The sequence below is a fragment of the Physeter macrocephalus genome, chromosome 9, assembly GCF_002837175.3.
Source record: "Physeter macrocephalus isolate SW-GA chromosome 9, ASM283717v5, whole genome shotgun sequence".
Taxonomy (NCBI): Eukaryota; Metazoa; Chordata; class Mammalia; order Artiodactyla; family Physeteridae; genus Physeter; species Physeter macrocephalus.
The window spans coordinates 43,722,290-43,735,045 of NC_041222.1; the positions used below are offsets into that span (position 1 = coordinate 43,722,290).

Consider the following 12,756-nt stretch of genomic DNA (forward strand, 5'->3'; position numbering starts at 1 on the left):
TTCCATGTCCTGGCTATTGTAAACAGAGCTGCAATGAACATTGTGGTACATGACTCTTTTTGAATTATGGTTTTCTCAGGGTATATGCCCAGTAGTGGGATTGCTGGGTCATATGGTAGTTCTATTTTTATTTTTTTAAGGAACCTCCATACTGTTCTCCATAATGAAAACATTTAAAACGCAGGGAAGGGAATTCCCTGGTGGCGCAGTGGATGAGAATCCGCTTACCAATGCAGGGGACACGAGTTCGATCCCTGGTCTGGGAAGATCCCATGTGCCGAGGAGCAGCTAAGCCCGTGCGTCACAACTGCTGAGCCTGCGCTCTAGAGCCTGCGAGCCACAACTACTGAGCCCACACGCCACAACTACTGAAGCCCGCATGCCTAGAGCCCGTGCTCCACAACAAGAGAAGCCACTGCAATGAGAAGCCCGTGCACTGCAATGAAGAGTTGCCCCCACTCGCCACAACTAGAGAAAGCCCACACAGAGCAGCGAAGACCCAACACAACCAAAAGTAAAAATTAAAATTAAATTAAAATAAAATAAATAAATAAAATTATGAAGGGAAATATTTATTCTGAGCCCTTGATGGTTATGTAAGCCATAGCAATGCCCCCATCACTGGGTGAAGGGGACTCAAGCACAGCGAAGTGATTATCCCGGACCAAGAGTTTTGAGCTCATATCAGGATGCCCCAACCCCTATGGCAACATGTTGGCCACTGGGACATCTTGGGAAAGTTAATTCTTCACACTTTCCTTTCCTGGCCACTATATTTAGGAGATACAAGATGTCTCTTTCCAGCTTCACTTGGATTTTATGAGAATGGATAAATTAATGCATAAAATGTTCTGATTCTTTAAAAAGGAACCTAATAGAGAAGCAGCACCAGGTAATTTCCCATTCCCTCGTGGGTAATAACCACTGACGTCCAGCAGGATGTTAGATGGCCTTCCCCACAGGAATTCAACCTTGCTTCCCATTGGAAAAGGACAAAAGGCCCATACTTGACTGTGCAACCCCAAGGCAGTCTTTGGAAAGTCAAGACACTGACTCTTCCCTGATCCAGTTTTGAAACATCATCCTTTCCTAATCAAGCAGCATCACGATTAGCCAAATTCACATCACACCCAGTCTCACCTCCTCTAGCTTGTTGCCCAGGCTTCTTGGCTCAGATCAGGAGATGGTTCTCATGGGTGAAATGCAAGAATGACCCTGAAGCTTTAAGCACCAATCTGATTGGCTGACCTAATTGCTAGTAATAACCAATAATTGCTTTTTTACCTTTTTTGTTATTTTTATAATTGTCATCATTATTCATAATAGGGGGGATGGGGATGGCCTGGAGACTTTACCTAGAAAGCCTTTTTAACCATACACCAATTACAGGAGGCACCTATATTCCTTAGTTACCAGTAACCAGCTGCTTTGGTTTCACTTCCAGATTGACTCTTCAGAAGATTTCTTTACACTTGGAGTATAGATTACCATCATTGGGAAATGGCCAGATTTGATATGCACTTTAATTTGACCTCTTTTTGTTTCTTAGAACAAAAGCAGAGTTAGATCAAGAAGCCTTGATCAGTGGCAATCTAGCTACCGAAGCAAATTTAATCATCCTGGATATGCAGGAAAACATTATCCAGGTGAGGACAACAAACACCTGATCTATTCAACATGAATATGTTTACTAGAATTTAATAAGGAATTCTTTATAGAAAATTGTGAAAGAAATAAACGTGATATGAAATGCTTTTTGTTTAAATGAAGTTAGGAAGTTTACCATTTACGATAGTGTCCACCTTACAAATTCCAGAGATACTTACCGAACATCCTTCTGGATTCATTGACTTGAAGCTTGCTTGGAAAGAGTTAGGTGCTTGACAGACTGACTCTCGCGGTTAAATCTGCCTGCACATGTGCGAAGTTTATAATGTGGGTGCTGGGCTTATAGTTCAGTATCTAGAATAGAGGTGGTAGGGGTTTTTTTTGATAGGTCAACTCCATTTGAATTATGGTTGATGTCTGTATGGGAACTAAGATTATGACTGGGTTAGGTAAAAGGAGTGCTAAGTGTGATTAATGATGTCTGTTTTGGACACAAATTAGTGAAGAAAAATCATTTGTACCATGAATTTGCCATCCCTGCTGTAGAAAAGTGTTATATCAATGTGAATTTTATAGTAATACAATTCACTGTACTAATTTCATTTTCTAAGTGAATGCTTCCAGAAATTCTCAAGACATTTAGGTGATAATGGGTTTTTAGGTAACCTGAAAAATGAGTCCTTACATGTTTCCAATGAAAAATCATTTATTAGAGGGCTAGAAGAAGAAATATTGTCGAAACATAGTTGAACTTAGTAATCCAACTTTTAAGTTATCTTTTAAAAAGTGATTATTGTACAAAAATAAAGACCAAAAGTATATGGTACCTTTGATAAATACTTGGTATCAAATACTTGGCATCACATTGATTATATCTTTATACAATACTGCTTTGAGTGCTATATTCTTAACCCCAGTCCTCAAAATGTATTTGCAGTTTTCAAAGGAAGCTGAAACTTATTTATCATTGTCTTTGGGGGCATTCGTCCTGCTGCAGCTGATAAATAAGCTTCTATTTAGAAACATCACTGCCACAAGCAGCCCCTAGTGTAATGGGAAGCCCACAATTGTGGTTTGAAAGCCCACAAGAAAAGCTGTGCCTTGTATACAAGGAAAGAACATTCCAAGTGCTGTTGCCCAGGATTGGGGGAAGGTGTACCTTATAACTTGGTTTAGCAGCCCAGAATTAGGCATAAATCCCAAATCAATTGGGAGTTTTGGAATAAAGTCATGTGGAAATAGGTCTTCAGCTCTCCTGGTAGTGGACGATATACGGGGTGCTTTCCCAAACCCTTAAGATCATAGACGGAGAGAGATGAAACATCAGCATCACTGTGCTAATTGCCAAGAGCACCCACCTGTGTCTTCCCCCTCAGTTCATGGGCACAGCACAGGGATTCATTGATGCTGTTCTGTTCCCCCAGGCAAGCTCGGCTCTGGACTGTAAAGACAGCCTGTTGGGAGGCGTGCTAAGGGTCCTGGTGAATTCTCTGAGCTGTGATCAGAGCACCACCTACCTGACTCACTGCTTTGCGACACTCCGTGCTCTCATTGCCAAGGTAAACATGGGACACTTGCTTTCTTACTCTTAATTAAGAGTTAAGATTCTCATCAATCTAGCTTCCCATTTCTTGCTTCAGGTGCACCAAAACCCACAGACCACTGTGTTAAGTGACACTGCAGTAAAAGTCTTAAGTCTCATTAGGAAGGAAGCAGGTACACTGATTCTACAGGACTCACCATGAAGAGGAAAAACAGTGCCTCTCACACTAGAAATGTGGGCCCAACTATAGAAATTTGAAATGGCCACTCACTGAAGACATGAGAGTGGAAATCAGTTGAGCAACTTTGTTTTTCACCCTTTTTCTTTAGTACCTTATCTGAGTGAGATTCAATTCCTATACATGACTCCCATTGGTAAGTCTTCCAAAATGTCATGTCATAAAATGCAGAAGGTTTAGAAAAACATTTCTCATAGCCTGAAGAATATAGATTTTCCTGAGGTAAAACAGACTATTGCAGATTCCTATCTCCCCCTTTATTGAAAATCTCGGTTGATGCCTTCTATCTGGGATCTTTTACATTTAGAAAGTGGAATCCCGGGACTTGCCCTGGCGGTCCAGTGGTTAAGACTCTGTGCTTCCACTGCAGGGGGCGCACGTTCGATCCCTGGTCGGGGAACTGAGATCTGCAAGCCGTGCAACATGGCCGTGGAGGGCGGGTGGGAAAGAAAAAGGAAAGTGGAATCTCTCTGCTCTCACCCGTCAGGATCATTTGCTCTTTCTTAGTCACCAGTAATATCCAGGGAACCCAGTAAACTCAGGCTAATTCCTTCAGAGTTGGGACTTCAGCAGGGAAGGCAGCCTGGCTAACCGTGCAGCTAATTACGCAGCCCTGTTCTTAGCTGAGCAGCTCATAATGAGATCTTAAGTCGACTCCGTTGCTTCACTTCATCTTCTGATTCAAATAACTCATCATCTTTATGGAGCAACGCATTAATTCTTGTGGGCTTTTTGCTTGTCCAAGCAGCCATTTCCACATTTCAACAGGCATCCAGTCCAGAAAGCGTATGATCGTGCCAAGTGACGTCTTATGGCCCCTGTGTCTCTCCTAGTTCGGCGACTTGCTGTTTGAGGAGGAAGTGGAGCAGTGCGCGGACCTGTGTCAGCGAGTTCTGCATCACTGCAGCAGCAGCATGGACGTCGCCCGGAGCCAAGCCTGCGCCACTCTCTACCTCCTCATGAGGTTCAGCTTTGGAGCCACCAGCGTAAGCGCCCAGGGCGACCCAGAATCAGCAGCGAGAGTCAATGCAAAGCCCTGGGGGAGGAAAAGTGTGCACTATTGCAGTTGACTTCTGCCACGTGGGAAGGAAACAGTTGGGCATGTAGATGGAGAGCAGCTTTTGTTTGACTTTGCATCTAGGAGTAAATTATTAAGATTGGTGAATGCAGTGGTTTCCATCCGTGTGCTTCAGTAAGAAATGAACAAATATGTGTAGATTCAAGGTTGTCATCTGTGGGAAAAAAAATACAACAGAATTAGGACTTCAGAAGATTTTATCCTGTTTCTAAAATCTGATTGGTACCAGAATGACCTGTGGAAGAGAATTTGAAACGATTGCTATCATCTACACCTGAGTGTTAATTGAAGCTTAGCAGCCTTTGGAATTCAGCTTTATTACAGCACAGTCTTCGTTTGTCTAGATTTTAGTATGTTCTTTTGGAATTTACATTTGTGGTCACGTTAATGAGCATGCTCAACTGATATGAAAAGATAACTTGGCCCATGGAAGAAAGGCAGGGCCCTCAGAATGTATTAGGTATAACTATTTAAAAGCCTTTAGGACATTCCTCAGAGGCCAGAGGCCCTTGGAATAACCATAGTTTTCCATGGGCCTAGAAGGAAAGGAGAAACAAAGTTGCTGCCTACCCAGAATCCAGAAATCTCAGAACTCTTCCCCATATAGATCCTGTTCCTCCTTGCAGTTTAAATAAAGTTCCAAGAAGAGGAATCTTGACACAAAGGGAGACATCCTGTGACCCAACTCTGTAGGAACCTTCCAGCCTTGCTGCGTGGAGCTGGCCAGGTCCTCAATAAAAAATTTAAAGGGAACTGACAGATGTATGTCAGGGAGATAGCCATTTAAACGAGTTAAACAACAGTATGAGTCTTCAGCAAAGTATAGCTCATATTTCATTGAGAAAAAAAGGAAATGATTGAGACTGGGTTAAAGAAACACTGCAGAGTTATTGGTATCTGGCTCTACTGCCTTCAGTTATCTACTAGCTGAGTGCCTCTTATTTGTTCCACCATTGTTTTTTCCTGACTCAGAACTTTGCAAGAGTAAAGATGCAAGTAACCATGTCTCTGGCATCTTTGGTGGGAAAAGCACCAGACTTTAATGAGGAGTACCTGAGAAGATCCTTGAGGACAATTTTGGCCTATGCGGAAGAGGACACAGACATGCAGACCACTCCTTTCCCCATGCAGGTAGGCTGAAGAGCATGCCTTGTCTGTGATCAGCCAGTTATAAACTCGTGTGTGTGTGTGTATGTATGTGTGTATATACACACACACGTATACATGCTTATACATACACATATATGTGCACATATATATGTAATATATAATTCCTATAATATATTACATAGCATATATAGTTATAGATTATATAATTTTTGTGAAATACATTATAATTATGTAATGTGATACAGATAATTTTATAACATATTATGATATATATTAGATGGAATCTAAGCTGAGGTCCTAAGCTGCCTCCTACTTGGTATAAAAAGCCCTGATGTTCCAGAGTACATCTGAGGGCTTTCAGGTTGCAAATAACTGAAACTAGTTCAAACTAATTTAACCAAAAAGGTGTTAGAGAGGGAAGATAGTATAACGATTCAGGACTAATTCATGGATCCCAAGGGCCAACTCACATCTGGGCCTCGGAAGTGCCTGGACCTGCAAAGGTGAGGTCAAAGAGGATCCAGTCTAGACTCCCCTCACCTGTGATCTCTCCTGTCTTAGCGAAGCCTGTCCATGGCTGCCCCTTGGACTTTCAATGCATCCTAACTTGTTACCGTGGACTACAAAGCTGAGACTGTTTGGGGCGTACACTTTTTTTTGCAGGTGGAAGAACTTCTCTGCAATCTGAATAGCATCTTATATGACACAGTGAAAATGAGGGAATTTCAGGAAGATCCTGAGATGCTTATGGATCTCATGTACAGGTAAACTTTCCTGGTAAAATCAAAAGGGTGTCACTTAAGGATCTAGGGTTTGTCACTATGAAGTTCTTATGAATATAATGATCACAGGAAATGTGGGTACACTGTTTTGGCTGACATCCAAAACTGTACTTAGAAATTAGTAGAAAATCACCATTCAGAGGGTGTTGATTCATGTACACGTTTTCAGAAAGATCTCCCTAATTTAAAGGGAGGTACTTATTTTTTGAAATTATTTTCTACTTACCATAGAATGAGAGAAAAGAACTATCAACTGTTACATGAATTATTTCTGAAATGTTTTTCCACTTATATTCAGACATACCTGTAAGTTTTATTTAGAAATCATATTTTACTCTAGCATTTAAAATTTTGTCTTATAGTCCTTGTTTTAGGAGAAACTACTTACAAAGGCAAACTTGTTCTGATGCGATGTCATAAGAAGGATAGTACTTTTGTCTTCTGTTATTTTTTGCGAGAAAAGAAGAAAGTTGCTAGAGCTCCATTCAAATAGACATCATTTTATCAGGGTTGTTTTCCTCCCATAAATCTTTAACTAAATCTTAGCATTCTTGGCATCCTGCACACCCCAAACGTGGAATGAAAACAGCTGGACTGGTAGATGTTTGCCTTTTCTCTCATTCTGTGAACATGTAGGCAGAACTCTTAACGGGAAAAAAAGTGGCCACACACAATAGAAAAACAGTGTCACTAACCCGTTGTCCTTGAAACTTTCTCAACCCATCTTCAGAATTGCCAAGAGTTACCAGACATCTCCTGATCTGCGACTGACCTGGCTCCAGAACATGGCGGAGAAGCACACCAAGAGGAAGTGCTACACAGAGGCTGCCATGTGCCTGGTGCACGCAGCTGCCTTAGTGGCTGAATATCTGAGCATGTTGGAGGACCACAGCTACCTGCCCGTGGGCAGCGTCAGCTTTCAGGTGGGGGGGCAAGTTTAGCTTTTCCTTTAGCGCAGTGGTTCTCAGCTGGGGGCATTTGACAGTCTCTGAAGACATTTTAGGTTGTTACAACTGAGGGTGGGAAGGTGGGTGCTACTGACACTTAATAGGTATAAACCAGGGATGCTGCTGAACACCCTACAATGCATAGGATACCTCCCACCACAAAGAATTATCTGGCCCCAAACATCAATAATGCCAAGGTTGAAAAAACCTGCTTTAGTGTATGAAATTTGCCTCTTCTAATTGCTTTACCACCTTGGGTTTTTAAAAAAAAATTTTTTTAAATTTATTTATTTGTTTTTATTTTTGGCTGTGCTGGGTCTTCGTTGCTGCGCGCCGGCTTTCTCCAGTTGTGGCGAGCGGGGGCTACTCTTCTTTGCGGTGCGTGGGCTTCTCATTGCAGTGGCTTCTCTTGTTGTGGAGCACGGGCTCTAGGCCCGTGGGCTTCAGTAGTTGTGGCACGTGGGCTCAGTAGTTGTGGCTCACAGGCTCTAGAGCGCAGGCTCAGTAGTTGTGGCGCATGGGCTTAGTTGCTCTGCGGCACGTGGGATCCTCCCGGACCAGGGCTCGAACCCGTGTCCCCTGCATTGGCAGGCGGATTCCCAACCACTGCACCATCAGGGAAGCCAAAAAAAAATTATCGTTTACAATAAATGTAGAGTCGATAGGCACTTTAGACATTTCCAAACACTTTCACATCCATGGTTTCATTTGACCTTCCCCATAAACCAGTGAAACAGACAGATAGAGAAGGTATTATTATTCCCACTTCGCAGATAAACTGAGAGAGCAACTTTTCTAAGGTTATTTAAACCCGTTCTCAAAGACTTGTAGTTGGCACAGTATACTGACAACTATGAAAGTAGTTTTTCTAAATATTGGAGAAGGGGCTTCCCTGTTGGCGCAGTGGTTGAGAGTCCGCCTGCCGATGCAGGGGACACGGGTTCGTGCCCCGGTCCGGGAAGACCACACATGCCTCAGAGCGGCTGGGCCCGTGAGCCATGGCCATTGAGCCTGCGCGTCCGGAGCCTGTGCTCCGCGATGGGAGAGGCCACAACAGTGAGAGGCCCACGTAACGCAAAAAAAAAAAAAAAAAAAACTTTAAAAAAAATATATATTGGAGAAATTATTTCCCTCAGGGCCCATTCGTTTGATTACACTCTGCAACTCTGTAATATCCTCCTCGCTAATCTAAAATCAAGAAAGAACCAAATTGGGACTTCCCCGGTGGCGCAGTGGTTAAGAATCCGCCTGCCAATGCAGGGCACATGGGTTCGACCCTTGGTCCGGGAAGATCATGCCACAGAGCAACTAAGCCCGTGCGCCACAACTACTGAGCCTGCGTTCTCGAGCCCGCGAGCCACAACTGCTGAAGCCCGCGCACCTAGAGCACGTGCTCCACAGCAAGAGAAGCCACCACAATGAGAAGCACACCTCAACAAAGAGTAGCCCCCTCACTGCAACTAGAGAAAGCCCACACGCAGCAACGAAGACCCAACGCAGCCAAAAATAAATAAATAAAATAAATAAATTTATTTTTGAAAAAAGAAAGAAAGAACAAAATTGACCTGGGAAGGGAAAAAAGGGGCTGAATCAATACTGTCTTAGGATGAGCTGAATATTACCCATAGTTATAGCAGAGGGAAATTGTCTGCTAGGCCTGAAAATTGGTTGGCCACTTGGACTGTTTTGGCTGAGTAGTTGAAACAGTCTTTAGAGGAAACAAAAAATTTTACGAGTACTTTTAGACACATAATCTGTAGAAATGACAATCCCTGAAACCTGTAACAATATAGTACAGTAAGAGAGCCCTTTTCAAGCCAGACTCACAAAGTCATTTACAAGTGTTTGGATTATTTTTGTTTGAATTTTCATGACTGATTTTATAAAAGGCTCTGTTCTCATTGTTGCTCTTCAACACAATTGTGTGATGCTGTGTGAACCAGAAAGAGAGGACAATTCAAAGTAGCTTTCCCAGGCTTATAGAGTAAGGCACAAAAACTGTTGCTGGTAGAGCCAGGAGCTTCTGATTTCCTGAATACTGTTCACCAGGCAATCTGGGTATGGCCTCATGCTGCTAATTCCTCCTTTCTTATGGTCTTCAGTAACAATAGTATTTATTCTATCATTTTATTCTCAGCAAACAAATTTTATTCTCAATTGAGGAATGCTCATTCTAAAGCCAAAAATTTAATTCTTATCCAAAAAGCATAAAAAATCATATCTGATTTTGAATCACATAAAAATGAAGAAAGGTATAAAAATCAATTTTAGACACATTTGCTTTTTTGTAAAATTTATTTTGGCCATATGATATTAGCAAGGATAAATGTTATAAGTGCTACTCTTTCAATGACCAGAAATCTCTGGGTTTAACACTTAATGTGGAATTATATCAACCTCTTGTCTTGTTTCATTACTATTGCTTATACATTCTTTTTAATTTGCTTATAGTAAGTCATGCCAAGGTGAGTAGAATAGTTATTCTAGAAACAACAGAAAAACTCCACATTGTCCCTACACGGGAGCATATAGCTCTATTTTTTCATAGATCTTTATCCACGTATTCATTCTTTTAGGTGATATTTATTGAGCACTTATTCTGTCCTCATGAACTTTACATTCTAGCCAGGGAGAGTGGCATGATACAGCTAATTCTTCTATTTCTTATTCAATTTCAATTATGATAAATGCTGTAATAAAGAGGTACAAGATGCTGTGAGTGTTTATCACGTGACTAGTCAGCCTGGGGGTCATGGAATGCTCAGAAAGACGAGGAACGGGAGGGGGAAGCAGAAGGAACTGTGAAGAATGAGATCTTCAAAATACACAGAACATGGTGAGTTAGGTGTTCTCAGCTACAGAAGACAAGCCAAATTATGCTGATGCTTATGAGCCAATTCTCTTTTCTCTCAAATGAGACATACCAAATCTTTTTGGAAATGTGTGCTTGCAAGTGACAGTATACCTAAGCCAGATGGACCTAAGGTAAAAATGGAATTTATCAGCTTGCATGAGAGAGATGAGTCTGGAGTAGTACCTGCCAAGCTGGACCTAGGGGTCCAAACAATGTCATCAGACCTCAGTGTCATCATCACTTTCTGTCTCTGCTTTCTCTTATGTCAGCTTCATTCTTCATAGGCTTCCCACACTCACTGAGCGATATTTATGTTTACAACTTCCCAGGTTCAAGTCCAGGAGAATAGAGAAATGCAGTTGCAGAGACAGTCTCAGTGCATCTTATTGGTTCTGACAGGGTCCTATGCTCATCTCTGAACCAATCATAGTGGCCAGAGACATGGAATGCTGTGATTGGCTGAGCCAGAGCCAGAGTTGAGGTCCACACATGGAGTTATGGATGGTTTCTCAGGAGGCTATACTTTATAGAAGGATGAAGGAATTCTGGGCAGCATTAACTACAGATGTCTGGTGTTGATTTCTTAAATGCTGTGTGCTTTAGTTTTCAACCTTGTTCTGCTCCAGTAAAATTGAATTTTTTGAAAAGAATTATAAACTGGAGATAAATAAATCTGTGCAAGGAAAATAACTCTGAGGCCACAGAATTCCAAGGAACTGAGATCATTGAAATTCTGTGCCCCAGAGTACAATATTTATTCCTCAAATGTAGATATGGATACATTCTCACATAACTGCTGTTACTTTCACCTCCCTAATTCTGAAGCCAGGAAAGTCTGCCCAGAATCTTTTCCCTCTGACGACAGCTAATAAGACTGCATAACTGCAAATATATTCCTCTACATGTGGAAAATTACATACAATACTAATAGTATTCGTTTCTTGGGTTATTAGATTATTTCAACTGAATCTCTTGGACCTTTTATCATTTCCAATTCAGAAACATCATAATAGAAAGACCAGGTTTGAAAGAAAGGCTGGCCACAAAAGGTTCTGAAAGCCTCCTATATTCCTAAAACTACCTTATAATTTTGGATATGAAGATACAGGACTGTAACAACTCTCTCTTCCTTGACTGCTAAGGATGAGTCACTTGATCTTGCTAGCCAGGCCGATGAGAGGCAGACAGATTTTACTTCACTAGCCAACTCTGGTCAGTTGGTAGTGGCTGAATGGGGTACCATGCTGAGAAGAATTTTGACGCCATATCCAAGCTTCAGGGAAAAGAGTACTATAATTAATTAGTTCTGTCTGCCATGAGCGTAGGCATAAAAGGAATGGCAAATGTGCTACCTGTATGCAAATCCTAAGCTACAAAGGTTTCCAGTTTCTTTTATGTTCCATATGCATTTCTTCTATATCCATGAGACAGGTTGAAGAAAATGATTCTTGACCTGTCAAAAGTATGAGAGTCACTGCCAGAGCCAGAACTGGGGTGAGGTGAGTAAGGCACATGAAGTGCAGAATTTAAGGAAGGGCTCACTCTTGGGGTCAGGCAAGTTCAGGGTCATGACTTACAGGATCCTGAGAGTGAGTGTTCCCTAAATTTTGTTTTCACCTTGTTCACCCTAATCCTGGCCCTGATCACTGCATTCTCTATGAGACTCTAAACTCTATGGTTTATGTAAAAGAAAAGTGTGTAGAAAGCAACAAAATGTTTGGGGGGGGAGAAAAAAATAGTAACTGCTGAATTGCCATAAAGATTTCATAAAGAAGACCTTCTCATTTGCAATTGTCATATGATATTATGGCCGTTCACCTAAAAGCCAAGTCAGTCATAGCAAGTACTTCAGAGGGTCACTCAGCTGGTGAAACAAGGAGTCTAGCTAACTGTTCGTTGGCCTTTGGCTTTTAAAAACCACGACCCCTGCTGGACGTCCCTTAGGGTCCTTTCTCTAAAGCAACTCAACTATTGTTACATTGAGGTAAGTGTCCTTTCTGTATCTCCCAATAGGTAAAAAGAAAAGAAAATCTTGAGTTTTGAAGGCCAGTTATTCTGTGCATTCTTTCAAAATGAGTGGCAGCCAGAGGCTCTTCTGGGTGGAATTACAGACCTTGTATGATCAGGGATGGTGAGGATCTTGGAGCCATGGCTTCCTCCTCCATATGTTATGGGTTCCTGTGGTGCCTTTGTTAGTCATTCCCCTGTTCTCCTGGCTCATACTGTGATCTCTTTCAGAATATTTCTTCCAACGTGCTGGAGGAGTCTGCGGTCTCTGATGACACCCTGTCGCCGGACGAGGACGGGGTGTGCTCCGGCCGGTACTTCACCGAGAGCGGCCTGGTGGGCCTCCTGGAGCAGGCGGCCGAGCTCTTCAGCACGGTCAGTGCACATAGCTGTCCGGGCTTCCACAGTCAGCCTGAACTCTGGTGTCGGTGCCCTGAGTGCCGGTCTTAACGTCCAGCCAGTCCCACTTTTTTTTTTTTTTTTTTTTTTGTGGTTTGCGGGCCTCCCTCTGTCGTGGCCTCTCCCGTTGCGGAGCACAGGCTCCGGACGCGCAGGCTCAGCGGCCATGGCTCACGGGCCTAGCCGCTCC

General features: G+C 42.4%; 1 protein-coding gene across 3 annotated transcripts in view; it reads left to right on the top strand.

Moving 5' to 3' along the window:
- DOCK8 (dedicator of cytokinesis 8) overlaps positions 1-12,756 on the top strand; it is a 227,161-nt gene that overhangs the window by 188,600 nt on the left and 25,805 nt on the right. For all 3 annotated transcript variants that reach the window (XR_008618228.1, XM_024126730.3, XM_007129204.3), the window contains 7 exons: positions 1,550-1,646; positions 3,033-3,167; positions 4,223-4,375; positions 5,440-5,598; positions 6,241-6,341; positions 7,090-7,282; positions 12,399-12,542. Coding sequence is in view for 2 of the 3 variants with exons in the window: in XM_024126730.3 (XP_023982498.1) it covers positions 1,550-1,646; positions 3,033-3,167; positions 4,223-4,375; positions 5,440-5,598; positions 6,241-6,341; positions 7,090-7,282; positions 12,399-12,542 (982 nt within the window). In the remaining variant the exon portion in view is untranslated. The remainder of the gene's footprint in view (positions 1-1,549; positions 1,647-3,032; positions 3,168-4,222; positions 4,376-5,439; positions 5,599-6,240; positions 6,342-7,089; positions 7,283-12,398; positions 12,543-12,756) is intronic.